General features: G+C 36.4%; 3 protein-coding genes across 6 annotated transcripts; 2 read left to right on the forward strand and 1 right to left on the reverse strand.

Moving 5' to 3' along the window:
• Window positions 1–7,675: 7,675 nt before the first annotated feature.
• On the reverse strand, window positions 7,676–10,410 carry LOC140004658 (protein FAR1-RELATED SEQUENCE 5-like). Its single transcript, XM_072044786.1, has 2 exons — window positions 8,183–10,410; window positions 7,676–7,919 (listed from the first exon to the last, which is right to left on the reverse strand). The coding sequence occupies exons 1-2, from the start codon at window positions 10,408–10,410 to the stop codon at window positions 7,676–7,678; spliced, it is 2,472 nt and encodes an 823-aa protein (XP_071900887.1).
• Window positions 10,411–13,406: 2,996 nt separating this feature from the next.
• Window positions 13,407–18,584, forward strand: LOC113739773 (cytochrome P450 716A75-like). 3 transcript variants are annotated; one of them, XM_027267101.2, is made up of 3 exons: window positions 13,407–13,700; window positions 16,470–17,641; window positions 17,777–18,584. In XM_027267101.2, the coding sequence occupies exons 2-3, from the start codon at window positions 16,642–16,644 to the stop codon at window positions 18,277–18,279; spliced, it is 1,503 nt and encodes a 500-aa protein (XP_027122902.1). In that variant the 5' UTR covers window positions 13,407–13,700; window positions 16,470–16,641; the 3' UTR covers window positions 18,280–18,584. The 3 variants fall into 3 exon arrangements, with proteins under 3 accessions (XP_027122902.1, XP_027122904.1, XP_027122905.1); XM_027267103.2 differs by having other exon boundaries at window positions 16,720–17,641; XM_027267104.2 differs by lacking the exon at window positions 13,407–13,700 and having other exon boundaries at window positions 17,499–17,637.
• A 4,473-nt stretch (window positions 18,585–23,057) lies between these two features.
• On the forward strand, window positions 23,058–26,488 carry LOC113710448 (protein REVEILLE 7-like). 2 transcript variants are annotated; one of them, XM_027233459.2, is made up of 6 exons: window positions 23,058–23,250; window positions 24,047–24,160; window positions 24,272–24,383; window positions 24,554–24,615; window positions 24,783–25,217; window positions 25,338–26,488. In XM_027233459.2, exons 1-6 carry the CDS (start codon window positions 23,233–23,235, stop codon window positions 26,025–26,027), a joined length of 1,431 nt encoding a protein of 476 aa, XP_027089260.2. In that variant the 5' UTR covers window positions 23,058–23,232; the 3' UTR covers window positions 26,028–26,488. The 2 variants fall into 2 exon arrangements, with proteins under 2 accessions (XP_027089260.2, XP_027089261.2); XM_027233460.2 differs by lacking the exon at window positions 23,058–23,250 and adding an exon at window positions 23,260–23,953.
• Window positions 26,489–27,601: the final 1,113 nt, after the last annotated feature.

A 27,601-nucleotide genomic window follows, 5' to 3' on the forward strand; every position in this document is an offset into this window, starting at 1 on the left:
TATGGATAGAAATAAATGTAATTGCATGTTTTTTTATTTTAAAATGAAATACTTACCAGTAGTATGCATTCGATTTGATAATCTTATATATATATGCATTATGAGAATATATATATGTATGTATATATGTGTGTGCGTGTGAATTAACTACCTTTGAATTAATTTTTATTTAAAAAAAGAATTATTTTTAATGCCTTTATAATTTGTGAATGATTGTGAGAGTAAAATATATTATGACAATAAGATACGTTGAATTGTGAAAATTGTAATTTAAACAGGCTCCTATATTTTGGATATTTGACTTTCGTAGTTGCGAATTTCTTAAATTAACGGTTAGTTATTACTCTAAGTGATATGGTAAGTGTCAGTAATAAATGTGAGATGTGAATTGGAATTTGCAGATATCATTTTACAGGGGTGGTTATTATCCGTTAGTTAAAGTTTAGGAGTTTGAATTTTATGGGGTAGTGGAAAAAACATAAGGGAAATGTGGAAAAAATATAAGTATGATTATAGGATTTGTAGGGCCGGTTACATGATTAGTTAAGAGATAAATATTTTTTAATTAAAAAATTGCAAAATTCTATTCAAATAGCATTCACACTTTTGATAATTTTTGAAGCTCCTTATCCAAAACCCCCTCAGCAATACATTTAGATATAGATACTAAACGATAGTTATGATAGCGAAATAGTTTTTACCTGATATAACACGTTGTTGCACTTTTAGCGATCATTTGATTTATTGTTGAACATATTCGCCTAAATAAAATAACACCTAAAATTATGGAAGTAAGTTTCCTATCTAAAATAGTAAGTTAAGTGTAATAGATTAGTAACTTTTATACCTCAAAAGGTAAATTGGAATAAATATTAAACTTAATTTTTAAATAAATAGATTACTACTTGATATCCCAAACTTACATTTAAAAGAGTAAGTTTAATTCAAATAACAGTAAGTTTTTATACATAAATAGTAATTCTGGAATGCATGTACAATTTTTACATTAAAACCTTATCTCAAAGTAGTATTACGAAGTTTATTTCAAATAATGATAAGATGTTTTTATTAATGATTAAAACTTAGTACCTTAGTTAGTAAGCACTCATAATATACCTTAGTAACTTTAATTCAAGTAGTAGTAAGTTTTTATACATAAATAGTAATTATTACTGATAACAAGGCAAATTTGATTAATAATCAAGATTTTGTACCACAAAATCTACCTATTATATAACAACAGAGTGGAGTTACTATAGCAACTCCAATGATTGCCAAGTGGATCTCTTTTTCTTTGACACGTGGTCCATTCCTTTTGTTTTCTTCATTTTGCTTAGTTTTTTCTTTTGTTCGCTTTATTTCCTTTATCTTTTTTGATTGCAGATAAAGGTAATTAAACAAATCCTCACGTGAACTACATGTTTCTTATATACTTTCTACTTTGTACTCCGTTTTTTCCCCTATCATCCTAATCATTTGAACTTGTTTTTTCTCTATTGTATTAGTTCATGCACTTTCTTTCATTTTCCCCCATAAATAACTAAATGAATGAGTTCATTTAAGGAGATCAAGAATGGGTTTGAAATTTCCTTTCGTCCGTAGTCCAAAAATTATGATTCATAATCTTCTACGTTTAATGTCTCTTTTTGGTATATACTATTTCATATTTTTTTGTCATTTTTTCCGTCTTGATGACCAACCTTTGCTTATTGGTTTTGTCACCTATTTCTTCTTCATCTAACTTTCTTTTCTGCCCGGACGGACGTATGTGATGCTGTGAATATTTTCCCCAAATCTAAAGAAACTTTTTTTTAGTTTTTCATTTTTTATTTATGGCCACACTACATTTTCATATTTTTATTTTTGGAAAAAGTAAACTAAGGTTGACAACACGACGAGTGGTGATTACATGAAAAATTTTTACGCTAACAATGAAAGAATTGTTAGAGGTATCAAAAAGAGTGATTTGGGCAGATTCATTCTATTTCTAATTTTTTTATTATAATTGTTATTTGATAATAGGGTGATAGTACTACAATAGAGGAGAAAAAAATCTAATACATGAAAATCCAAGGTAAACGATCATCACGAAGAAAAAAAGTATGTTTATTCAATTATAAATTAACCCAATCTCTTAATTGATGGATAGATAATTATATTTTAATTTATATAAAGTTTATCAATTGTGAAAAATGCTTACAAACTGGGGTTACTGTGGATGACGTGTAAAATATTTGTTGGGGCTAGCAATTTAGAATGTGAAGATAATATTTTATATGTCTTCATTCAACATTTTGAATTACTTGCTTGTATCCATGATAGGTAGTTTATTTTCATGGTTTTAATTTTAGCAAATGATAGCTTGGAAATAAAAAAATTGCAAAATTAGACTTCAGAATCTTTAACTTATGTATTTGGTTCTATATGACTTACTTTTATCCTTTTTTATTGCCCATAATGATAGATAATGTAATTAGAGTTTGAGATGATTGTTAGGCAACTTCAAATGGACATGTCATTACTATTTGGCTAAAGAAGTTAATAATATTTTGTTGATTTGACTAGCTAAAACAGTTGCAGTTTTCAAAGGAATGCATTTGGTGGTGGAAGTTAGTATTGAGGCTTTTAGCTTAGAGTGTCACTATACAAAATATTATTAGAAAATTCTATTTTCATTAAGAAGACATAATTGCAATCAAACAAATTGTTGAATTTGAATTTGCATATGTAGATTTACAAATATGGCAATTCATGTTTTTATTTAAACTTGCTATACATATTCTATAACTATTTGGTTAGATAATGTTTTCATCTATTTGTAATGCTATTAGACATGATTTAAATGGATAGATTAACTCGCTATTTCTCTCAAAAAAGAAAGAAAAATATGCAAGTTTGTATTTTTTTGATTGATGTTGAAGCTGGTCACAGGTTTTTGTGCCTTTCTATATTTTTTCTAATTATTAAAATTTCTGAAACATTATGACTACTGTTTATTTAATTACAATTAAAACTATGCTGCTCTTAAACCGATCATGCACTCATAATGGATTTGCTTTGTTTTCTTTTTTGGTATCATTACGTACACATAATGTTGGTTACAAATCCTTTTTCCAAATCACAATAAATTGGGGTTAACTTTATATATCAAAGTTCTTTTCACAGCAAATTTTAATTGTTTTTATACTTAATATTTTTCCTATATTTCTATTCATTGTGCACTAAAACTGCCGGTGGTATGTATTTAACTAATGTTCTAGAGGGCCGTGCCTGTGCGTTGCACAGCCCGTGTCAACATAGTGTCATTGCAGTTCTGGCAACCCGTATTCGTTTATCGTCCGGACCATCCGTAATATTACGGGTGCTTTTCAATTTTAGCTGTTAATGTCTTGGGGTTGCGGTTTCTGTTTATAAATTCAAATTATTTCATGGCAATCTGATCCAAATTTCCCACTCGCTATAATGAAACGTTCGGAGACATTTCATTGCTTACGACGCGCAGGTTGGCCACAATACTGTTTCCTTAGTCGTCCAAGTAAAACTGAGAAGGGTATGTATGTCAAGGCCAATGAAATCATGCATAGCACACGCGCCGACCGTCACTGTAACACATTTTTCCCAATTTGCAACCCTAATTACCAGGTACAAGCCCATTGCACGCCCAACCTGGCGACAGCCGTCCAAAATGTCTAACAATTCAAATTTCTCGCGAAGAAAGACGCCTACGCACCTACAAGGCCGCAACACTTAACGGCAAAGCTGTTCATAATCGCGGGTGGGGCGACAGGGATTTTGTGATAACTAGAGCTGCGCCATCACAATATTCGGAATAAAATCCAACTCCAAAAAAGCCGTGCGATGGGCAGGCTCCATCGGTACCGGCCACCGCCTGATGAAGAACACTCGCAAGAACTGCTGGTTGATCGGAAAACCCACATATCACACATTTTCCTTGCACAGGGGGTACATGTTGCAGAATCAATGTCGACAATTACTTGTGCTTATTTTGCCCTAAGCCCTCATTTGGTTTATACTTATATATAACTGCCTGAATTGGTTCTACATTAATGCACAGGAAGTCTATTCAATTTATCCTAGAGGGTCGTCAGTCGAAGTTATGGAGTGGTGGAAGAGGCTGCCTCGTAAGGTGGCCGCGAAAGTTGTTACTGCTGGGTTTGGGGATTTTCTGAGCCACTTGCCCGTGGCCGATAGAGATAGGAAGTTGCCTGTCGCACTTGCGGAGCGATGGTGGGACTCAACAAACTCGTTCCACTTGCCTTTCGGAGAGATGACACTGACACCCTTGGACTTCACCTGTATAACCGGTGTTGCAGTGGGCGGGTTGCCCATTCCGTGGGATTACAATGTTAGGGAAAATGCCAATTACATCAACGACCAATTGGGTTGGGTGCCAGCTTTTGCTTCTGCCGGTGCCATCAGAGTTACCGATATATTGTCATTCTACAAAGACAAAGCCATTGACGAGAACGACGACGTCCAGCTGGCACATCTAACTAGAGCTTTCTTTCTCTACATGCTTGGCCGCACTTTACTTAGCAACACGGCCGAAACAATTCACCTGTGCTGTCTGCCTGCGCTGGAGGACGTAGATCGTATAGGGGATTATAACTGGGGAGGGGCGGGGATGGCAACCTTGTACAGATTTATGTCCGCCGTCTCCCGACGCCGGACGAAAAGCCTTGGCGGCTACAGCTTCGTTTGGGAGGTAAGTCCACAATTGCCTTCACTCTGTGTCAATTCGACATTACCCTGTTCCGTTAAATAAACTTTTCAGGCAGTTAGTGTTCATCTCCAACGCTGGATATAATTTGTACAACCACGTGTAGGTGTGGGCTTATGAAATTCTTCAGTTAAGTCCGTATAAACTGAAACAGGACGAGAGGGACGTATTGCCCAGAATGTGGCGATGGCGCTCGTGTAATAGAGCCAGCCGACAATCACCGTCTACGGTCGAACATTTTCGCCGCGCAATTGACACCATTAACCCGGACAACGTTAGTTCCCGTACTTACGACATCTTACATTTTCTACCGCCTACGTGTTAACAGTTGTTATGAATTTGTTCCGCCTGTTCAACAAACCAATGTTACATCGCTTGTTAATTGTGTGTCCTAGGTCAACTGGCTACCCTTCCCTGCAATGGCATTGCCTAGTCGGTATCTCAAATCCAAGGAACTAACTGCAACGAGATTGCTTTTGGATGGCCCCATGGGACGATTTTACTACCTGGGCGAGAGGGTTATTAGGCAGGTGTATGCAGGTGTATGTGCAAAGCAACCTCCCCATCGGCCATCAGATATGTACAGCGCTGATACAATTTCGGGAAACACGCTACATGATGTGCTTGATGGACTGCCCATTGCAAGCCTATACCCAGATCCCCCTCCATATGCTACGTATGACGAGTTTGTGCGCAGCAGGCTAATGAAACCAATGACTTCCTCCACGTTGCCACCCAGTGGGAAGGAGTGCATAATTCATATATGTGACCAGTTGCCACTAAGTGAGGCTACAACACCGTCACTGAAACATCCAATTAATTACCCTCCCTGGTCTGTGTTGTGCATACAAACTGATGGATCACTGCAGCAGGAGGGCATTCACAGGGTTGGTGGCGATGTAATAGGGTTGCCTCTTCCATGTGCTGTTGGTGATGTGGTATGGCATTCTTCGCCCTGTACTTCACTCGGCATTTAATTTTAGCAATTTGTGTACAATTAATACAGCCATCTGTGTTGTTTCCGCTTAGGTGCCTAGACACTGGTACGAGGACCTGCTTGTTCAGTGCATGGGCCTCAGAAAGAAAGTCTTAGAAAAAAGTGCAGAAATATTTCGTTTGGCATCCAATGTGTCGGACAACTCACAAGTGGTGGACCAAAGGCTACATCAAATACAGGTAATTTTGGAAACTGCATTGAAGCTCCAAAAGGGGGCAGGGAAACGCTGCCTTCGCGGTGGAATTGGTGGCTGGGAATCCTGTCTTTCTAAGCGTCCGAACACAAGTGCCGGGACGGAGACATTTACGGAAGACCTTGGTAGAGGCAAAGCTCACGAATGTCAGGGAATTCATAATGCCTAAGACTGAGCACCCATGGCCCATAACCGCAAACAAGGTTGTGTAGCCGGAGGAATGAGCATGCAAAGTAGTTGGGAGTCCCCAGCAACAAAGCCGAGCTGTGAGCAATCGCCACGTCTGTTGTGTACTTCTAATACAATTTAAAATTTGAACACCCAGCACGGAAAATGTTAACAGTTCACAGATAATTGGTAACGTTGAACTTGTTTCTCTAAATTTGTACCGTTTCACTGCTTCCATAGAAAATTTGTCACCGTCATTTTCCCACAACTAATTTCTAGTCCTGTTCTTATTTTTCGTCTGTCCAAGATTGTTCTTCACCTGCAATTGAAGTTTGCAGTGAAATTAAATATTTACAACAAAATAATTTAAATGCAAGTTGTTGTTACTATAAATCTATCATACTTACTGCATTACATTTTCTGGACTTATTTATATCATGACAGAAAAGCCTTTTGTATGAATGCAACTCCAACATTATATCATGAGTTCAAGTTTCCACACAGTTGTACAGTAATTTGTGTGTTCCAGCTTCCACACAGTTGTACAGTAATTAGTGTGAGGGAGGCTGACGAAGCATTGCTACCTAAGTGGATTGTTCCAACAGGATATACCAATTTTTGTTTAACTATGTCACCAAAAAAGCATCAGAGGTATCAAAGTTGTTCGGATGGAGTGTCAGTAAACATGTGGAATTTTTTCTACATGTTAATAGCAATTTAGATTACGGACATGACGCGGACATTGCATAATTGTTATAATAAGAAATTCATTAATCGTGTGCCAACAAGTTACGTAAAATAGTAAACTCCAATGGAAATGTACAAATGATGTAAAAAATATTAATCGTAACTGATAGTTATTGGCTAATTAAATATATTAGTACAAATGTATTCTTAAACTTATTCGAACTAATTAATAATTTCTATTAGTAGATATGTATAATTATTAGTATAATTCATAATATTAATTATATTGCATAAATTAATATACATATATAATAATACCATTGTCATTGGTGCACTGAAGAGACGCATAAGCATTGTGAGCAATGAAAATAGATGGGGAGAAACAAAAGTTACTGTTCCTACACCAGAATGAAACGATGGGCAAAACAAAAGGCGTTGGGCCTTACGGTCATTGGTTAGGATAGCAAGGAGACGAACAAACGGCCCATATCGTAAAAGCAGTTTATAGCAGCAGCGTAAGGCACCAGTTTACAAAACCTGGCAACTGAAGATGATTCCCAAGTAGCCACTTCGGAAAACGTCTATCCCACGAAGACATTTTGCGCAACATACGCTTCCACTTAATTTCCTATTTACAAAAAAGGACCGTAATACACAATTTGTCAACTACTTACTCTCTCCTATTAACCAAGTGCAGCAGCACTATTTGCTACAACAGTGCTTACGACGCAACCATGACAGTGATGCATCTTGTGATCCTTCTGTGCATGACGCCTTCGGTGGAACTACAGTGACTTACCCATCTAGACCTAGCTAGCAACCTTCAATACTCTTGCACCTCTACTCACCAAAACCTGCCTTATTTATTGCGTAACTGCAAACCGAACCATCACAACAGTTGTGCCTCATCTTTCTCCTGGACTTCTTTGTTGGTCACCTGTGTCCCTTCCACCGCTACCGCATGCTTGTGGTGCAAATGCTTGTCCTCTCCATTCGCCTGAGTCGCTCCACCCCGTACCAATTTCAAATGATTTTTCCACCGATTCATCCAAACAATTTTCCATATGATCATCATGAACTGCTGTGTTGTGCGAATTCTTTTTGTATGGGCATGTTCGTTGGTTGTGGCCTGCCTGCAATCTTCAACCCATATATCACATGTCAAATCATTTGTGACTGCAAGTAACCACGTCAACTAAGCACATTGCTAACATTACACCACTTCAACTTTCTTGCACTGCCAATAACTTTGTATACTTTGTATGCACTTTCAATTATGTGTTTATTTGCTACTGTTGAAAAATACCCACATAATAATTATTACCTTCACTGTCCACTTCATGTATTTTATCAATTAACAAATTGCTTATAACTACGTATGCATTTTCGATAGTACCTGCAATGACCACACTTTCTTTTCTTCTTTGTTTCTGCATGCTTCTGATCACCTTTACACCGGGACACCCTGGGATCTAACAGCCCGAATGTTCTTCTACTTCTATCGTTCATCACTCTTGAATCCATTGCAAATCCGTCTCCCCCATATCCCCTTTCAATCCACTTCTCCTTTAGGTCCACAGAATGCTTGTCAAACATCTGCTGCAGGTCATTAAACGCATCATCCATGTAGGACGCATAGTAACACATACTATTACAGCTCGACTTTAAAGTGCCATATCTGGCCATTTGTGTCAGCTGTTCGTCTGCAACAAATGCTTTCATTCCATTATTAGTACTGTAAACTCCCTTTGTCCACCGCTTTGAAATGCATGCTTCTGGGATCCTGTTCATTCCTTCTACCACCATCACGCGAAACATGTGAGCACAAGGAATCCCCTTTGACTCGAATTTCATGCAAGAGCAGATTAGCTTCTCCATTGACCTATCATAAACCACCCTCCAACTAATTTCGTGTCCACCATATTTCGAGTAATAATATGTACGACTCCCTCCATCCTCGCTCCAGCCCTCAGAAATTAGAAGTCCCTGCCTGTTCAAATGCTTCCTCACCATGAAGAACACATTCCTTGTAAACACCTCCGCTGCGCTCGCCTCTAATTCGGGCAGGATTGTGGTTAAGACTGGTTTTGTGTTTTCGCTTGTGTGAACTGCTTTGCTCTCAGTATGTCGAAGCCATGCTATTGCCAAATCAAAACTTCTAACGAATTCATATAGTCGCATTTTTTCATTCAAGTACTCGTTCAAAAAAGCATTCATTTTCTCACACCTTTGAGTGCTTCTCATACCTGCAAAAAAATTACCGCGTAAATAGGCCTCTGCCCATAACCTTCTCCTACGGTACAACTTCTTCACCCACTCATTCTCTACCACCCCACATTCATTAACTAACCTAGCCCAGCGATCCTCAAACTCAAGAGTGCTAAACTTTCTCGCCATCAGGTCATACAACCTGTTATTAAACTCCTCGCAGCGAATATTACTCCGTGCATTCCTATGCAAGTGCCACGAACATAGCCTGTGACAAGCATCCGGGAGAAGATTCTTTATCGCTCTTCGCATTGCACTGTCACCATCTGTCATCACTGCTACTGGCTTTCTACCTTTCATAGCCTCTACAAATGTACTTAGCACCCATTCATATGTTTCAATCCTCTCATCTGATAACAGTGCACAGCCGAAAATAGTACTGTTCAAATGGTTGTTTACCCCTGCAAGTACAACTAGTGGCTTGCGGTATTTATTTGTTTTGTATGTTGTATCAAACACCAATACATCTCCAAATACACTGAAGTCCACACGAGATTTAGAATCTGCCCAAAACAACCTTGCCAATCTTCCTTCGTTATCTACATGATATTTATAAAAGAACATGTCATCGGCATCCTTCTTCGCTGCCAAGAACCCAAGTGCCCCTTCTGCATCGCCATTAAAAATATCTTTTCTACGTTCCTCGTCCATTCGGTTATACAGATCCTTAATGCAAAATCCCACGTTACTATACCCTCCGGCTTTGATAACAAAATGTTTCATTATCTGGCATATTCTGGCCCCAACCAACTTTAGACTTTTTGCCTGCGCATATTCTGCATCGCTCACTTTTCTATGCGACCTAAGGTGTTGCACACTTGCCTCTGATGCCAGCGGGTGATTGTGCTCCATAATGAAACGTGTCACCACATACTTTACCGATTCTGTGTCATATTTCACGCGAAAGCAAGCCCCACACCCGGTCCTTGTGATTGCTTTTGCTTCTCTTTTCCGGTCTTCATAATTAAACCACTTTTCATTCCTATAACCTTCACAGCAACATACCCATTTTCTAAATCTTGAAATGCCATCTTCATCTCGTTTGGCATTACTTTTACGAATCCCAAATCCGCTTAGTTTCGCATACAAATTATAAAATTCCCCAGCTTCTTCTTCCGTGTCAAATGTTAATTTCATTACGTCATCCACGCCTATTGCGCCCACCAATTCATCTGCCTCCTCATCTTCGTGTCCTCCTATTGAACCACCGCTTTCTTCACTGCATGTGTCTCGGTCACACTCAGGTTCTTGGTTAAGGTCAAATGACATTAACCTGCCGCAACCATCCATCCCCATTTTTCCCTTCTCTATTTCCTGCACCATGTCATGAGTTTTAAGCACCCCATCCTGCCCCATACTTACAACCCCTGTGTGGTTGTTCAATGCTTTTTCTAACCATGGTCGCTTAACATTTTTTTTCAGCCTCCCCATATGCTTTCGTTTGTAACATAAATACTGATCGTCTACTAATGGAACAAAACATATATACACGATCATTTCACTTAACAAACCATACTTTACCTCACAACTTTCACAAAATGCAGACGATAAACATTACTCTAACATTCATATACACAGTTTTTATAAGTGTGGCTGATGCAATTATATCAACCTTTAGCACAAAATACCACTATCGACATGCATTTTCATTAACACCAACAAACTCAACCTCTACTGTGTGTTTCTTTAATTCTTTTCACATAACCATGCGCAATGCAGTATGGGGGCCATTATCGATGTCCACACGGCCATCCAAATCACTCTATTTTAAGACTTTAGTCCTGTTACAACGTCTTCTTCACGTCTTCACTCATTTCTGCTTAATTTCCTTTACACTATTTAATACAAATTAGAGGACCAAGATTTCCTACGTACGTACACAAAGCTCCGTGCACAAATAAACTGCGATAATTTCCCGGTTTCGTTCACCCCGTACTTCGTATTCCTTATTCCTCTATCATTGCCTCTTACAAGAACTGTAGAAATCACCCTAGTAGACGTACAGGTGTTTTACTCGTTATTTTACTCCATTTTTCAAAGTTATGGAAAAACTCAAAAAAGTACTCACCTTTGATTTCTCTGCTTCTGTTCCACGCCGCTGCATTGTGTCACCACAGCTTCGCAAGGGCCTTCCTCAGATATATCTACCGTCACCGCCTGCGCCTAAATTTACGCCAGTAGACACCACCTCTGTCTATTCCGCCTTGACTTCTTCTTTACCAAATTTTTGCCTTCGATTCCGACGTCACCACCTGTCTTCAAACACACGCATCACTGCGGGCCCCAACATGGCTGTGTGTTTAGTACCTAATACGCTTCCTCTTCGGTGGCCCCAGCATGGCTTTGTTTAGTACTGCTTTCCCAATTTCTTCGATGTTTTATACAACAGAACCGACACCGGCTGTTAATTTTTATGCTTTCCGATCCAAAATTTTGTATTCTACGAAATTGGGTTCTCCTCAACGTCTGATGGACGAAAGCCGCAAACAGCAGGTCGTTTATAAGACAACCGTTTTAACTAAATTTTATCCCATTACCCAACATTTGTATTTAAGGCACGTTGGGTACTCTGTCACTGTAATGGTTGAAAGGCACAAAGAGCTGGTCTTTTACTCACCAACGGGTTTAATTTCTTTTTATCCGATAAATCAGTCTCTCTTTATGCCACCTTCGGTATTATGTTGTTGTGATGGAAGAAAGCCAAGGGGAGCTGAAACTTTTAAACTTGGACACCCGTTTGAATATAAGATTGACGAATCCAAAATGGATTTAATCTTTAGTTGTAGTGCAGGAAAGCCATAAAGAGTTGGCTATTTATTCTAAAATGCATTCCAATATGGGTACTGCGTTGTTATTATGGACGAAAGAGTTGAAAATTGGGGTTGTTTTAATAAAGTTAACGGGTTTTTTTTTACTCCTTACCCCATTATATTTATGTTAATTCCGTTTCACCCCAATACATTTCCAACATTTGCCGTACGCTACATTCACCGCGGTTATAGGTCACCACTTACTTTTTTAGAAACATTCCCTTCATCTCCGTACATGTCAGGTTGCTACGTGCCAGCTTCTTGGCCATATCATTTACTTTCCACACCTGTCTTTGAAATATGTGAATACACTACAGAATTTACCAAAACAAACAACAATAGACTTATGTTTCATAAATTGTTATCTCCTTTTGCCTAAAAATATGTTCAAGTTCGGGAGTACCAACTGTAAAAAGTTTTTTATGTTGTTTGAAAGAAAATTATTCATTCATTAGTAAATTCGGGCATGTCATCTTGTATTATATTATCCATGAAAGTATATGGAATACTTTTAATGTTAAGATTGTTTGTTGTCCTACTTTTAGAATAAACAATGAGGAATTATATTTTTGTATTTATACCTATTAAAAATATTATTAACTGCATCACTAGATTCACTACATAGTCTAATCAATACGAATATATGATTTCAAGCATGTATACATTAGTACAAATACCGTTAGTATTACTAGTGATAAAGGGCACACTCAATCTATGTGTAATTTAAAACAATCACTTTTTATATGGAAGAAATTGGTATAAAATTTTAATAAACAAAAAATTTTGATCTTTTAAAAGCTTTTTTAAAATTATTTTAATGAATTTGGTAATTATAATGTTTATGGTTGGTTATCAATGAATGTTAGTTGTGCTATTGGATGACAATACATAGACAATATGTTAATCAAATGATAAAAGTATAATTAAGTGATTATGATGATAATGTTGAAAATTTAAAAGTGACAAGTATGGTCTAATTAAATTTCACCTATTTGCACTCCGGTTATTATTCCATCAATTCATTCTCATTAATTTGGACTAATACCATTACAAATGCATTTTTTAAACATATCTTTATGTTCTACCTGCAAATATAATAAAAAAAATCATATTAATTTCTTTTCATATAATAAAACAACATAATACTTCTCCTACAAATATTCCATCTCAACTAATTAATTAACCATTCATTTACTCCTTTGCAGCTATTAATTCCTATTATTGGTTTAATTAATTATACATATTATTCCAAAATTTCTTCCAAAATATTTAAATTATCTACTCTTTTGTCAATTTATGTAATTAAATGAATCAAAATTTATCTAATTCTGCACATACATATATTATTTATTTTTCTAATTTCTTTTCAGTTGTGTATCTAACTTTGCATTTTCTTGGTTATGTCTATTGTTCATAAATTTGAAAACAATTATTAATAATGTCTTGGGTCTTTTCACACGGGCTAACGATGAGTGAATCCATAGTGGAGGTGAACCCATGTGCCTGACAAATTGTCCTGGGTCATTTCAATCTGGAACCCACCATCACAACATTCATTTAAGTTTCGGTAGCCTTAACCCACACCAAAAACAACCTTCAAATTTGCTTTTCCTCTTGCTCCTATCACAACCGCACCACATCAAACCACTTTACCACTGCATTGGTACAAACCACCGTACCAATCCTTAGAATTTGCGCATCTTTCATATATTCACCACTCAAATCTCTGCTTTCAAGATCTCTCTGCCTGTTCAGCCTTCATCTTTGACTTGTTTACGGCAACCCATTTTCCATTTTTAGTAGTTCTTGAAGAAGAAAATGGTGGCGGAGGCTCCTGTAAGTTTTCTTTATACGTACAGTGTTTTGAGCAGTATTACCTTTTCTTTTACAAGATTTTGGTTCTGCTGCTTTTCTATTCTTTATTTTAAAAAAAATAAAATAAAATTATCCCATGATTTGTGGAGAATATCATGAATTGTTAAAAGGGTTGCGAAGAATGTTTCAATTGTTTTTGTGAGAATAGATGGCTATGTAGTCCAGTTTGAGACCAGGAGATTATATGTTAGGAGAGAGGATGCTGCTGTAAACTAAAGAAATTTAGAGCATAGGGGGATGTTGAGGATTTTTCGCTTGTATTCTTGGGCCTTTTGGGAAAGTGGATCGCTTGATGCGGTAGAAACGGGGGAGCTTTTGTTGGGGATATATTTTTTGGCATTTGTCCTTGTTTTATGAATTTCGAGTGCGTTAATTATGGAGAATAATCAAAATTAGTTAAAACTCCTCCTCCTTAGATTTTAGATTTGTTTTTTACTATGAAAAAATATAGAGCATGTATAAAAGCAATCTAGGATATCCGACCAAAAAAAAAAAAAAACTAATTATTAAAGGACGAATAATATATCCAAAATCAGAATGTATGATTAGGTGAAATAATAATCAAAATTGTGGCGTGCCTCCTTGATGAATAAAGTAAAGTAGCTCTATTTGTTTTTATTTATATTTTTTTACTGTAATTGTTGGACCGGTTCCAGACAAGTTTATCTTCACGTATTTATCATTTAGTGCCAATTAAGAACTAACCAATTCGCTGGAAAATGAAACTATTCGAGTTGTAAAGGCTGATATATTAAACTTCTATTTCTTTCTAGAGAACAAAAATATTGGCAAAAAAAATCCCAAGCATTCCATCCTTTTTTTTTTTTTTTTTAACTTAATAAAATGGCACAAAAGCTTATCAAATATTCTAATAAGAGACAACATGCCCCTCTATAAAATTTACCAATAACCTTTGTCTCCTTAATTCACTTAGCTTTTCTTATTCTTAAATTATTTTTAAATCATTGTACAACTAATAATAAAAGAAATTCCAAGTAACGATCATTTTAAAAATATTATGCTTATATAAGTTGTTTAATAGTCATCCAATAAAGTACTACATTTTGTGATTTGGGGGGTGAATACCCAATCACCCCATAAAAGACGAATATTAAAAAAAAAAGCACGGAAAAAAATATCGAGGTTTTTTTTTTCTAATCATTTTGAATATGTCAATAAAAGTCATAGTAAAATATATATATATATATATATATATATATATATATATATAAGGGAAATGTTATTTGCACTCCATATTTTGTTATTTGCACTCCCATCATTTGTTATATCATATAGTCTAATAAATGAAAACTATATAATAAAAATGATAGTGGGATTGCAGATAACAAAAAAGGAGTGTAAATAACATTTCCATATATAATTGTTAAATATTGTGCATATTGAAACATATACTTGTTGAATATTGTGCATGGAGTAATGGACAGAAAAGGTCTGTAAAGAAAAAGATTAAATTTATGCATTATCATATAGACCTTAATTAGTTTGTTGAATATGAAAGCAAATTAGATTAGAATTCAAATAATGAAAATTATTATATTAGAATTTGGATAGCGAAATTATATGAAAATTGGGACATATACAACATAATATGTTTACTATTGGAGAATGTTAAGTGATGAGTTTAACATTTTTGGAGCATTCAAAAAAAAAAAATTATAAAACACATCCAAACCAAACTATTAATATTAGGAAACTTTAGGGAGGCTTATTGACAAGTTAGTTTAATTGTGATTTTTATCACCTATAGGAAATGTTAAAGTTAGTTTTTTTCCTAAGTTATTTTAACTTGCTGATTCAAATATTCGAACTAAAACTATCAGGTAAATGGGCTTTTTGATAAGAGTTTAACCAAATTTTTCCCATCAAATTTGAACATTTCAACTAAACCAACAGATAAGTATTAGATAACATTAATCAAACTTTTTATAGAATAAATAATTCAAAAATCTTGAAAAATAACACATTTCATATTATTGGAAATCTTCTAGAACATATCAACTGGTGAATAGTAATATAGTGTCGATAATATAGATATAGACATAGATAGATATCGATTTGTTTAGCTGGCAAAATAATTAATTTAAGTTTTGAAATGATGAGAATATAGACTACAATCAAGATTTTGAAATCAACTCATTAAATTTTGGGAATTAAAATAAATAGAAAATCAACAAAAAAGGAATTGAGAGTTTGAAAATAATTTAAATTTAGAAATGATGAGAATATTAGTCTACAATCAAGATTAGGAATCAAAATAAACAGAAAATCTATAAAAAAAAAAAAAAAAGGGAATTGAGAGTTTGGAAATAATTTAAATTTTGAAATGATGATAATACAGCCTACAATCAAGATTTTGAATCAACTCCTTACATTTTAGAAATTATGATAAACAGAAAATCTACAAAAATAGGAATTGAGAGTTTAAAGGTCTGGAATGGCTTCTAACCAAAAACCCCTTCTGTAATTTATATAGATATAGATCTAGATTGTGGTGTAAAATTTGTTTGTCGAGAACAAATGCATTAGGAAGTGAGCATTGGAGTAAAGACTTGTTCTTGATGACCTCAGGCGATTTCAAATTACTACTATTAGTCATCCAAGTCTTACAAATTCTTGTGAATTAAGTAGACACTTAACAAATAGCCGCTCTACCTGGACTTTTAGTTCTCGAGACTTCTTCTGTGTTTCTTTATCAAGTCAATACTCCAGGTGAACGTCAGCTGATGGTTGATTTACTTTGCCGGATTCCTGCATCAAGGAAGATGCTAATCCAAGTCCAGCAGCACTTGTATAAATAGACCACAACATTCTTGTCCCATTAAGCTGTAAACCACAAAGCATTCTGCTTCTATTTGCATCAGTTACTAAAGGGGCATTAACCATGGAGATTGTAGCTCTATCTGTCTCAGTAGTCATTGCTGTTTTCACTATTGCTCTTTCTGCATTTGCCTTTTTCAAGCCTGAGTCAGAAACCGACATCAAGCTTCCACCAGGGAGCTTTGGATGGCCAATTATCGGCGAAACGATGGAATTCTTGTTCGGGAAGCCTGAAAAGTTTGTTAGAGACAGGATGAAGAAGTATTCCCCTGACATCTTCAAGACTAAAATTCTCGGAGAAAAAACAGCAGTCATTTGTGGTCCAAATGGTCATAAATTTCTCTTTTCTAATGAGCAAAAGCTCTTCACTGCATTTCGACCACATCCCACCCAAAGGCTATTCCGTTCATACCAGACTAAAGCGGGCGCCGGTGCCACCCTGCCACCGCGTCCTCCTCCTTCTACTCCTGTTGCTGCGGATCAAAGAAAGCCACGAATCGATGAAGAGACTAAAGTCATAAGACAGCCTGGATTTCTGAAACCTGAAGCATTGGCTCGATTTTTGGGGAAAATTGAATCCATCACCCGGCATCTTTTGCAAACTCATTTGGAAGGAAAAGATGAAGTGAAGGTCTTCCCCCTGGCCAAGACTATAACTTTGACAATTTCTTGCAAATTTTTCTTAGGCACGGACAACCCAGAGCGAATTGCGAGGCTCGTGGATCATTTCGATGATGTAACAGTAGGGATGCATTCGATCATGGTGAATTTTCCAGGAACGATATACAATCGCGCGAACCAGGCTGCAGCAGCAATTAGGAAGGAGCTCCTGGACGTGATCAAGGAGAAGAAAGAAGCAATGGCAGCAGGGAAGCCAATGCACGACATACTGTCTTACATGATTGTTGTCACCGATGCAACTGGAAAAAGAATGCCTGAGGCTGAGATTGCTGATAAGATCATGGGCTTGATTACCGCAGGGCACAGCACGGTTGCCAGCACCATAACTTTCTTGATGAAATATGTTGGAGAAAGGCCCGATATCTACAGCAAGATCAGAGTAGGTAATAGATATCCTCGGCTCATCACGACAATCGTATTCCAAGCCATTCATTTGTAATCAAATAGATGCTCAAGTGCATATTTAGCCTATATTTTCTTCACCAATGTTGTGTTTACACGGTAACTTCTACGTGCAGAGCAAATGGAGATAGCAGCCTCAAAGAAGCCGGGAGAGTTCTTGGAATGGGAAGATATGCAGAAAATGAAGTACTCCTGGACCGTCATTTGCGAGACAATGAGACTAACTCCACCCCTTCAGGGAACATTCAGGGAAGTTCTAACCGATTTTACCTACGCTGGTTACACCATTCCAAAAGGATGGAAGGTGTACTGGACAGTAAGCACCACTAACATGAACCCAGCATACTTCAAGGATCCTGAGAAGTTCGATCCTTCGAGGTATGATTCAAGTGGAGAAGGCAGAGGTGTTGCAGCATATACCTATGTTCCGTTTGGTGGTGGACCAAGATTGTGCCCCGGAAAAGAGTATGCTAGATTGGCTATATTAGCATTCGTCCACAATGTGGTCAAGAACTACAAATGGGAGGTTTTGTTCCCTAATGAAAAGATCACCGGTGACATGATGCCCACCCCAGAAAAAGGACTTCCCATACGTTTGCAGCCTGCATCATCATCTTAATTACTTCCAACTTAACGGATTGAGGCCGGAATAATTAAGCATCCAAGTTTTTGTTTTTTTTATCGTTTTATCTTTTAAGCAGTGTATTCCAGATTATTTCTTTTGCATTCGTCATCGTCCTGTGCCCCTGGGGCTTTGGTCTGGTGGTCGTAGCTTACTTAAGTACCATTACTAAGAATGGAATCCCCGATGCAATAACCCACACGGCTTGGATAGATTGGTATGGGACACGTGTGGATTAGTCTGGTGATTCAGGATACCACACGTGGTCACTTGACAAAAAAAAAAAAAAAAAATTCGTCATCGTCCTGTAATGTCTACAGTTTTTTTTTTTTTTTTTAAATTAGGTATATATGTTATTTGAGATACATGTTTGTATAAATGTTGAATATACATTGAAAACAATTAATCATATATATATATATATATATATACTAGGTTGTTTTTCCCGCGCGAGGCGCGGGTGGTGCCTGGGGGTTGGCCTGTTTTGTTTTAGGCTGTGTTTTCAAATTCGGACCGGACCGGCCGGTCTGACCGGTTGAACCGGGAACCGGTCGAGTGTCCGGTCCGAGTTGATCGTCAAAACCGGGAGATTCAAAACCCGGTCAACTCCGGTCAAAAATCGGGTTTGACCGGATTTGATCGGTACAAAACCGGAAAAATCGGTCCAACAGAAGTTTTTGTGAAAAAAGTTCAAACTTTTTTAATATTATATTTTGGCCCCCTAAATAGTGAAAACTTGTTAATATACCTCAAATATTTCATACTTTATAAATATTGTCCTAAAATTTGATGTTATTTTTCAATTAAATCCATAATTTTAATTCTAAACTTGTTAATGTTTATTAAATAATATAAATTGTTACTTGATTGTTCTAATTTCTTTGTATTTTCTTGTTAAATATATTTGAAACATCAAATATATATGAATATACCTTTATTAATATCAATATGTTATTGGATATTTTATATACAATAATTTAATTTTTAAATAATTTTTATTTATGACGTCATCCGGTTCGACCCCTATCGACCCCCGATCGAACCCATTGACCCCTGACCCCTGACCTCGGGCGAGTCGATATCCGGTCCGGTTCTGAAAACAGAGGTTTTAGGTATTAGGAAAATGCTTGTGTGGAAAGATTGGTTGTAAAACATGGGAAAGTTACTTGGGTTAAATTTTCTGAAGTAAAACATGGGAAAATGTTTGTTTATTTATGTAGCTAATTGTGAGTTGGAGAAATTATTTTATGTAAAAGATGTCTGTGAAGCTGCAGCTTTTTGTTGTTTTTTTTTTTTTTTTGTATGATTGGAATCTTTGTTCACATGTGTATAGTATTGTTTTGTTTTGAACTGAGCATTGAGTTTTATAAGTTAGTTTGGTCAAACGTAATTTGTTAGTGGATAGTAAAAGTTTATTATAAGTTTAAGTTTAGTGTTTTGTGCAGACGGAGCGTAATCGTGTTCAGGTGCATTATATGTGCGGGATCATTATCCAGATTTGGTGGAACAAAAATGAGGAAATATAATATAAAATATAAAACAGAAGGAAGTAAAAGGATGAGTACCAGTAGCGGCAATGCAAAGGAAGCAAAGCAGTGGGAGATGAAAGCAAATAGAACAAAGCAAATTGACGGAGATCAGTACATATGCGCATGACTAATCTGTGTACCATTGTGCTTAATATGGCATTGGGAACAGCAGATTCATGCAAGGGGGGGCATAAAATTTACTTTCCGAGGATGACCTCCAGCTAAAATCTTATAATCCACAAGAAAGGCATCTTTAAGGGGGAAAGTGTAAATTGGAGCCTGAGATTACTGTTTGTTGATTTAACCCAGCAATCTTGTCAAAGGAATTGACAAAAAAACCCAATTTCATAACACTCACAGCACCATAAAAAAACAGAATTTATTGAGGGTAAACAAAGGAACAATAAGTAGACCAAGGGCAAAAGCGTAATATGAAGGTAAAAAATCTCCACTTCTTACCCACAAAATTGTCCTGCGTAAGAGGAGGAGAAAATATACCGGATGGAGGGCAAAATGACGGGTAAGGCCTTGGAAGAGCAGATGAAACTGGCCTTGAACAGTAAGGCAAAAGTACCTCTTATATATTGTATTGTATAGATAGATATATTCAGAATATGTTAGCACAGAGCGTGTGGTTCTCACCCTTTTTGTTTTGATGTCTTTCTTAAAAAGAATTTGGAGATAAAAAAAAAACACACACACACACACACACACACTGATACGTTTGTCTACCGACTCGTGCTAGAAAGGCCCAGAATTTAGGCCCAAGGTCGGTCTGAAGTTGTAGCTCCCAAATCCCATCAGTGCAGCATGGCATTGAGAACCACTGAAATCCCGTGTGGGCTTCCAACATTGGTTAGCGTGTCAAGTTTTGCCCAGAGCCCAGAGTGGTTTATAAAAGATTTCTTGTGGTGGAAAATCAATCCTTGAATTTGATGGAATAAACATATTTTTTAAGAAAGAAAAGAAAGAAAGTAGATCTGTGGATGATACAGAAGCAAGAGAGCCAAGTGGCGTGCCTGCAATCAATGCAGCATTGCCAAGAAAGTGAAGTGAGTGACGCATGATAATCTGCCAACCTTGATGATGCGGGAAACGCATACATATCTTCAATGTTGTTTGAGAGTGGACTTAAGAAACGGATGGAGGGGGAGAAGGAGAAGGAGGATTTAAATTCAGAATTTCTGATAATATGTTGTTGCTGTGTAATCTAATGACTTTGACATTAAAGCCACAAAAATTCTCATATGATTGCCATTTGTTGAATCATATATATTCATAAAATATAAGGTACGTGTGTGTTGTATAAATAACTAAAGTCATGATCTAAGATTTTTGTGTATGGTATTATCGACACGCAATATCTTCAATCTTGTTAGAGAGTCGATTTAAGAAATGCAAAGGAAAAGAAAGATTTGAACCTAAAATCTCTAATAATATGCTATTGTGTAATTTAGTAATTTTGCTATTAAAGCTAGGAAAATTTTCATATGATTGTAATTTGTTGAAAACATTATATATCGCAAAATGCCGTACATATTCACATACACATAAGATATGTATGTGTTGTATAAGCGTCTAAAGTTTTATGTGTATAATATTATCGACACACTATACATTTCAAGTTAATTTCTCAAGAACTTTTGGTCATATTAACAAATAAGATTCTGTGTCGCTCCACTCACAGTCAATCACTTTTTTCGACGATAGTTCATGCTATTTATCATAATACTAGAGTTGGGACTTGGTTTTTGTTCATTAATGCATATACTCCCTCCCTTTTTTTATAACTGACGTTCAAGGTTTTGCACGCCAATTAAGAAAAGTTTTTAATTGTTTAAATCTATACACTATTTTCTTTTTGTACCCTCATTAATTGTCTAATTCACTCATATTTTCTCTCACTAGAGTATTAAATGATGCTGTTTTATTAAGTCAAAAGCAAAGAGAGAAGTAATAATTACTAGGAATAGTAATTAAGAGCCCTGTATTGGTAAAGAGAGATAAAAGGATAAAATTATGAAAAAATAATTAATGCTGCATGGAAATAATACAATGAAAGATAAAAGTACTTAAGAGCAAATTTCTTAAACGTCAGTTATAAAAAAAGTTATAAAAAAAGGGAGGGAGTAAATTTTTGTTGAGGAGCTACATATATAGGACGGATGATAAGAGACACACAATTTATGGGGAATGATTATTAATTGAATCCAGCTGTTCCTGACCTTGCCCGGCCGCAGCTTTAACCACTAAATAGATTTTGACCATATTTATGGCCTTCATTTTTTTTTTTTTTTGAAAAAGTGTCCTTCAATTTCAAACCTCAGACATTTTGATGGACATTTAAGCCATATATTTCCTAAGTTTTGTACCTTGGCTACACTCGTAAATCTTACTCTTTGGGCATACCTGAATAAACTAGTATGCAAAAAAAAAAAAGAATTTCTTATCAGATACTTGTTAACACACCTAATATTCACCTAATTTATCATATATATATATATATACACACACATATATATATTAATAATTATTATTTTTTCTTATATTTACACGTTTTTCCTATTTAATCTTGTCTACCCTCACTTATATTTTTTTTCTAATTAATCATATATTATCAAAAATATAATAATTACTTAACGAGTACCTAGGACATCCATTAGACAAATTAAACAAAAAAAAAATCAGCATCTCCAAGATTTACAAAAAAAAAAAAAATTATAAATGTTCTCTTCCAAACACCAAAAAAGGTAATTAAAAAAAAAAAGCCCACTTGTTAAGGGATTGGTTAGTGGGGTCAGAAAATTGCTGGCTGGTTGAATATCTTCCACAAACACTTTTCTTGACGTTAGTGGGCAGCTGCATTTGTGTCTTTAAGACAGTGGGAAATATATCGTCCAAAGACAAAGATTATTATTAATTAATTAATAATATCTTACTCCAGGAATGGACCCTAACTTACTTCCCTTGCCTCCCTGAAGTCTAGAGGCCACTGGCCAGGAGAAAAACATATGAGAGCTGAAGAAGACTTGTGCTTGCAAACTCAGAAAAAGACTGGGAGCCATAGCATTGTCTGACACGTGGTAGTTGTCCCGTTTGATTTCAGCCACAAGATCTCTTTCCTAATTCCTACTCTACCTTCTTGAAATTTCCATTTGTTATTTTACTATTTTCCATTAATAGATTTCTTTTGAAAAAAAAAAATTAGATTTCCAATTCAAGCGTCCTACTTGGCACGTCACAATCCCACCACCCCAGCTGCCCCCCTCCCTCCTACTCTGTATATTTCTTTCTTTGGTTCATCTTTCATATATTCACCACTCATATCTCTGCTTTCAAGATCTCTCTGCCTGTTCAGCCTTCATCTTTGACTTGTTTACGGCAACCCATTTTCCATTTTTAGTAGTTCTTGAAGAAGAAAATGGTGGCTGAGGCTCCTGTAAGTTTTCTTTATATGTACAGTGTTTTGAGCAGTATTACCTTTTCTTTTACAAGATTTGGTTCTGCTGCTTTTCTATTCTTTATTTTAAAAAAAAAAAAATTATCCCATGATTTGTGGAGAATATCATGAATTGTTAAAAGGGTTGCGAAGAATGTTTCAATTGAATAGAGATATTGGTTACTAATTGGGATTGGTTGGTCAGCCGCTTTATGGACAATGGTGTGGTTATTTTAGTTTTGAGCTAATTATTTTGGATATTACAGCTAGAAGATAAATTGCTTTCTTGGAAAAAGTTTGATTCTTGAATTGACTTCTGTAACACTGAATAAAAGTTATCTTGATTAAAAGGCTTGTGAATTGGAATTGAAGGCTAGCTTTTTCATTCTGAGGCTATGAGTTTATAGTGGTTAAGTAGTTCAGCTAGCTTTAGTTTCGGTTTGATTGTGGTACAATTTTTGTGAGAATAGATGGCTATATAATCTAGTTTGAGACCAGGAGATTATGTTAGGAGAGAGGATGCTGTTGTAAACTAAAGAAATTTAGAGCATAGGGGGATGTTGAGGATTTTTCGCTTGTATTCTTGGGCCTTTTGGGAAAGTGGATCGCTTGATGCGGTAGAAACGGGGGAGCTTTTGTTGGGGAAATTGCAAAAGGCTATCACTGGAGGCACTTCATAGCTTATGTGGTCTGTCCAAATTGGGTAAATAAGTGGGGCAGGATGGATCTTTTCTGGATTGATGTATGGTTTGAATTGCATCTCAAAAATCTGAAGTTTTTATGCCCTATTTTGTAGGATCTAATTGAAGGCACTAGCCATGATGTATCTTTGGGTATGCGGGCTCATTTGGAAACTACAGCAGCTCAAACTCAGGCCTTAACTGAAATGGGAAATGGATATGCACTAAAGGTCTTTCTCCCTTCCATGATGCTGCTAAACTGTTTACCCTCCTTTGCTCATTTTGGCTCCCAAAATTATTCAGTTCTTCATAATTAGATGTTTAGTGCCTATATACAATAGGTGAGGAAGCCATATACCATCAAAAAACAAAGAGAAAAATGGACAGAGGAAGAACACCAGAGGTTTCTTGAAGCTCTAAAGCTGTATGGTCGTGCTTGGCGCCAAATAGAAGGTGAGTATGGAACAGGGTTGTTCAGCTGCATTACAATGTTTTTCCCTTCTTTGATTGCTTGTTTTCGATAATCTTTCCTAAAGAGTAGAGCAAACAAGTGAATAGGCTGCCTGGACCTTAAGTGGAAAGTAGTATGTTAAACTTGTCTAAATACTATTCTGGCGATGCAGAACATGTAGGCACAAAAACTGCTATTCAGATTCGTAGCCATGCTCAGAAGTTTTTTGCCAAGGTTGGTGTTGTATTTAAACTGATCCTTTAATAAGTTTTATGCATATTCACACTTTGATAAGCAAGTTGGCTGATTCGTTTCTCTGTGGTTCATATTACTCTAAGGTGATGAGGCAGAGGTGATGCCGTATCTTTCAGATTGTTGACCGAGATTTTCCTTTCTAACAGGTTGCACGTGATTCTAATGAATGTGAGGGTTCCCTTAATCCAATTGAAATCCCTCCTCCTCGGCCCAAGAAGAAACCTGCTCATCCTTACCCTCGTAAAGTGACGGACGTTACTAAAACAACGCTAGATGATCCACATCAACCTGAACAAGCTCCTCCATTCAAGAGGTCGGGTGAAGAAAGGAACAGTAGGTCACCTACTTCAGTTCTGTCTGCACTTGGATCGGATACAAGTGGATCTCCATCTTCTGAGCCGCAAAGGTCTCACCTTTCGCCAGTGTCGTATACTACTGATGATGCACACTCTGCTATCGTTCAGTTAACTGAAAATGATAATGAATGCATGACATCTGACTCATCTGTTGAGGAAGAGAAAGAATATGGTCATGCAATCCTGTTGGCTACTTCTGCAACCCAGGATGATGAATCAGCAATGGTACCGCAGCAAAACCTATTATTTTCCTATTCCTATATTCTGGTTGTTTAGTCTACTAATGCCTATTTAGTTCTTTTTGAGTTTAACTGTTTCTTATATTCATTTGATTTGTGGTTTCAGGAACTCGATTTGCTGACATTTGGTAGAGCATGTCCTGCTGAAGATCCAGCTTTTGAACAAGCTCCGGCAACAATTAAGTTGTTTGGAAGAACTGTAGAGATTAAAGAGAATCAAAAGTTGTCTTCATCAGCACCTGAGAATTCTGAACTATCCCCTTCCCACTCCATGAAAGAGAAATTAGACATTAGAAATGGCCGCCATATGATAGGTTCTGCAGAAAATACTATAGATTCACAGGTTAATTTGTCGTTGGTTCCGAGCTGCATTACCCCAGTGGCTTGCTTAGTACCACAGTATGCAGTAAGTGAGGATTTTGGACAACTGGGTTCCATTCCCCATATGATACCGATGTGGACTTGGTCTCATGGTCCACTGTTGCCAAATCTTTCTTTGAGCAATCAAACAGCTATAGAGAATTTTGGGAATAATCCATATAAAGGGGCTGTCAAGAATGAAGAATCTCAAAGGGAAATATCGTTAACTGGTTCGAACGATGGGTTGGTTACTGCAGCCAAGAGGGGGCAGAAAATTTTTAATGCTATTCAATCTAAAAATTTAGGTAATGTTGAGAGACAGAGGTCTACCAAAGGGTTTGTGCCATACAAAAGGTGTTTGGCAGAGAGAGATGCAACATCATCTCTTGTTGCAGCTGAGGAGCGGGAGGGCCAAAGAGCCCGTATTTGCTCATAGCGCCTTCGGTTATATCCTAATTCCCATGAAGCACTTTTTTCAGAATTTCTCAGTTTTATCTGGGCTAATTCATTTTTATAGAGGGTTCCGATCCTATTGACGCGCTAATTCAGGTGATGTGCAGAGAATTAACAGTTTCATGTATGAGAAGATCTTCAAGATGCTACCAATTGGTGGGATATTCTGTTGAAAATCAGAGTCAGATAAGCTATGCTTTTTCACAGTGATCAGGAAGCGCCGCCAACAAGGGAATGGCTTCCGACAAGTGATTTTTCATTGATCTGTCAGATAATGAATTTGGTAAATTCATCAAGACGTGTTCATAAGTCTTTCTTTTTAACAATGATGCCTACTGACTTCTGTAATGCTTTTCATTTCTTCTTTCTACATCTAACTGTAACCTGAGGAAAATATTTGTAACTGTGAATCTATCAATAACATTTCTTCCTGGAATTGATACAGCTTCCATGTTGTAAGTAGGGTTGCTTCTTTTCTAAATTTGTTTCTCCTTAAATTCTATTCATCCTCTTGCTGCTCTTGCTATATAAGCTGAAAGATGTTAGCCCTTTCAAGTTTGATAGGCTCTGAAGTGATCTATCATCTATGAGAAAAGTTGTGATGGAAGTAAGAGCCCGTGCCTGCCTGCTTGACTACCCAACTGTTGCAACGCACAATATGACAGCTTTTATAGTGGAAAAGCTTGTATTTGTTGCAAGGGAAACCAGTGGCTGGTTTGCGACGGACAAGGGGCAAGAACGGTTGTTGGTCGTCTAGAATATAAGGTTTAGAAAACATCGTGCAGCTTTGACTTGATTAATATGTACAGGACCACATGAACAATAATAGTTGAAGATAATAATAATAATGTCTCTCCAGTTGTCGTTCCTTCTCCTCTCTAGGTTGGGTTTGGGTGGATGCTATTGTGCATCGTCTAGGTAAAAGGTTGAAGGCCAAGATTGTCAGCAACTAGTGAAATTATTTGGTTTGATAAAAGGAGGAAACTTTGACGGTACAATTAGGCAGCATGAAAGGTATTTAAGTGGACCGATTGCTGTTTGAATATCCGCAGACATAATTAGGGTCGTCTTCCCAAATCAGGAAAAATGGAGAATATCAGCAGATTGAAAAACTTATTTGCAGTTGGACCATTTTCATTGAAAAGCCATTCAGAAGAAATGAATGATGAAGTTCAGACATTCTCAGTCATATTTTGAACAACCCTTATAGAGCTTGATTTTGAAGGAGATTCTAAGTAATATTTTGCTTCATTAAATTATTTGCCTTTTTCATATTGTAATATAGAAAAGTAATTATAACATGTCCCTTTCACTTTGGAGATAATAATTTATTAAAAAAAGTCTGACTCAAAGATATCCCCGTGCATTGCACGGATTTGTTTGGACGGAGATTGTTTGTCCAAATTTTATTTCCTTACACGATCAACACATTTTCCAATCACTTTCTTAACTTGCATATATCATATAAAAAAAAACGTTACAATATTTTTTTTTCCGAAAAATTATCCTAAATAATCCTCTGTCCAATTACATTATTGCATTAAAATCCTTATCCTA

The sequence above is a fragment of the Coffea arabica genome, chromosome 4c (assembly GCF_036785885.1).
Source record: "Coffea arabica cultivar ET-39 chromosome 4c, Coffea Arabica ET-39 HiFi, whole genome shotgun sequence".
Taxonomy (NCBI): domain Eukaryota; kingdom Viridiplantae; phylum Streptophyta; class Magnoliopsida; order Gentianales; family Rubiaceae; genus Coffea; species Coffea arabica.

Bases quoted from the DNA above. Each gene is read 5' to 3' on its own strand.
- LOC113739773 (XM_027267101.2), top strand. From the start codon at position 16,642: ATGGAGATTGTAGCTCTATCTGTCTCAGTAGTCATTGCTGTTTTCACT. The intron at 17,642-17,776 runs GTAATAGATATC...TTCTACGTGCAG, and splicing joins CTACAGCAAGATCAGAGTAG to AGCAAATGGAGATAGCAGCC.
- LOC140004658 (XM_072044786.1), bottom strand. From the start codon at position 10,410: ATGGGGCAGGATGGGGTGCTTAAAACTCATGACATGGTGCAGGAAATA. The intron at 7,920-8,182 runs GTACTATCGAAA...TGAAGATTGCAG, and splicing joins AGAAAGTGTGGTCATTGCAG to GCAGGCCACAACCAACGAAC.
- LOC113710448 (XM_027233459.2), top strand. The intron at 24,161-24,271 runs GTCTTTCTCCCT...TATATACAATAG, and splicing joins GAAATGGATATGCACTAAAG to GTGAGGAAGCCATATACCAT. The intron at 24,384-24,553 runs GTGAGTATGGAA...CTGGCGATGCAG, and splicing joins TGCTTGGCGCCAAATAGAAG to AACATGTAGGCACAAAAACT.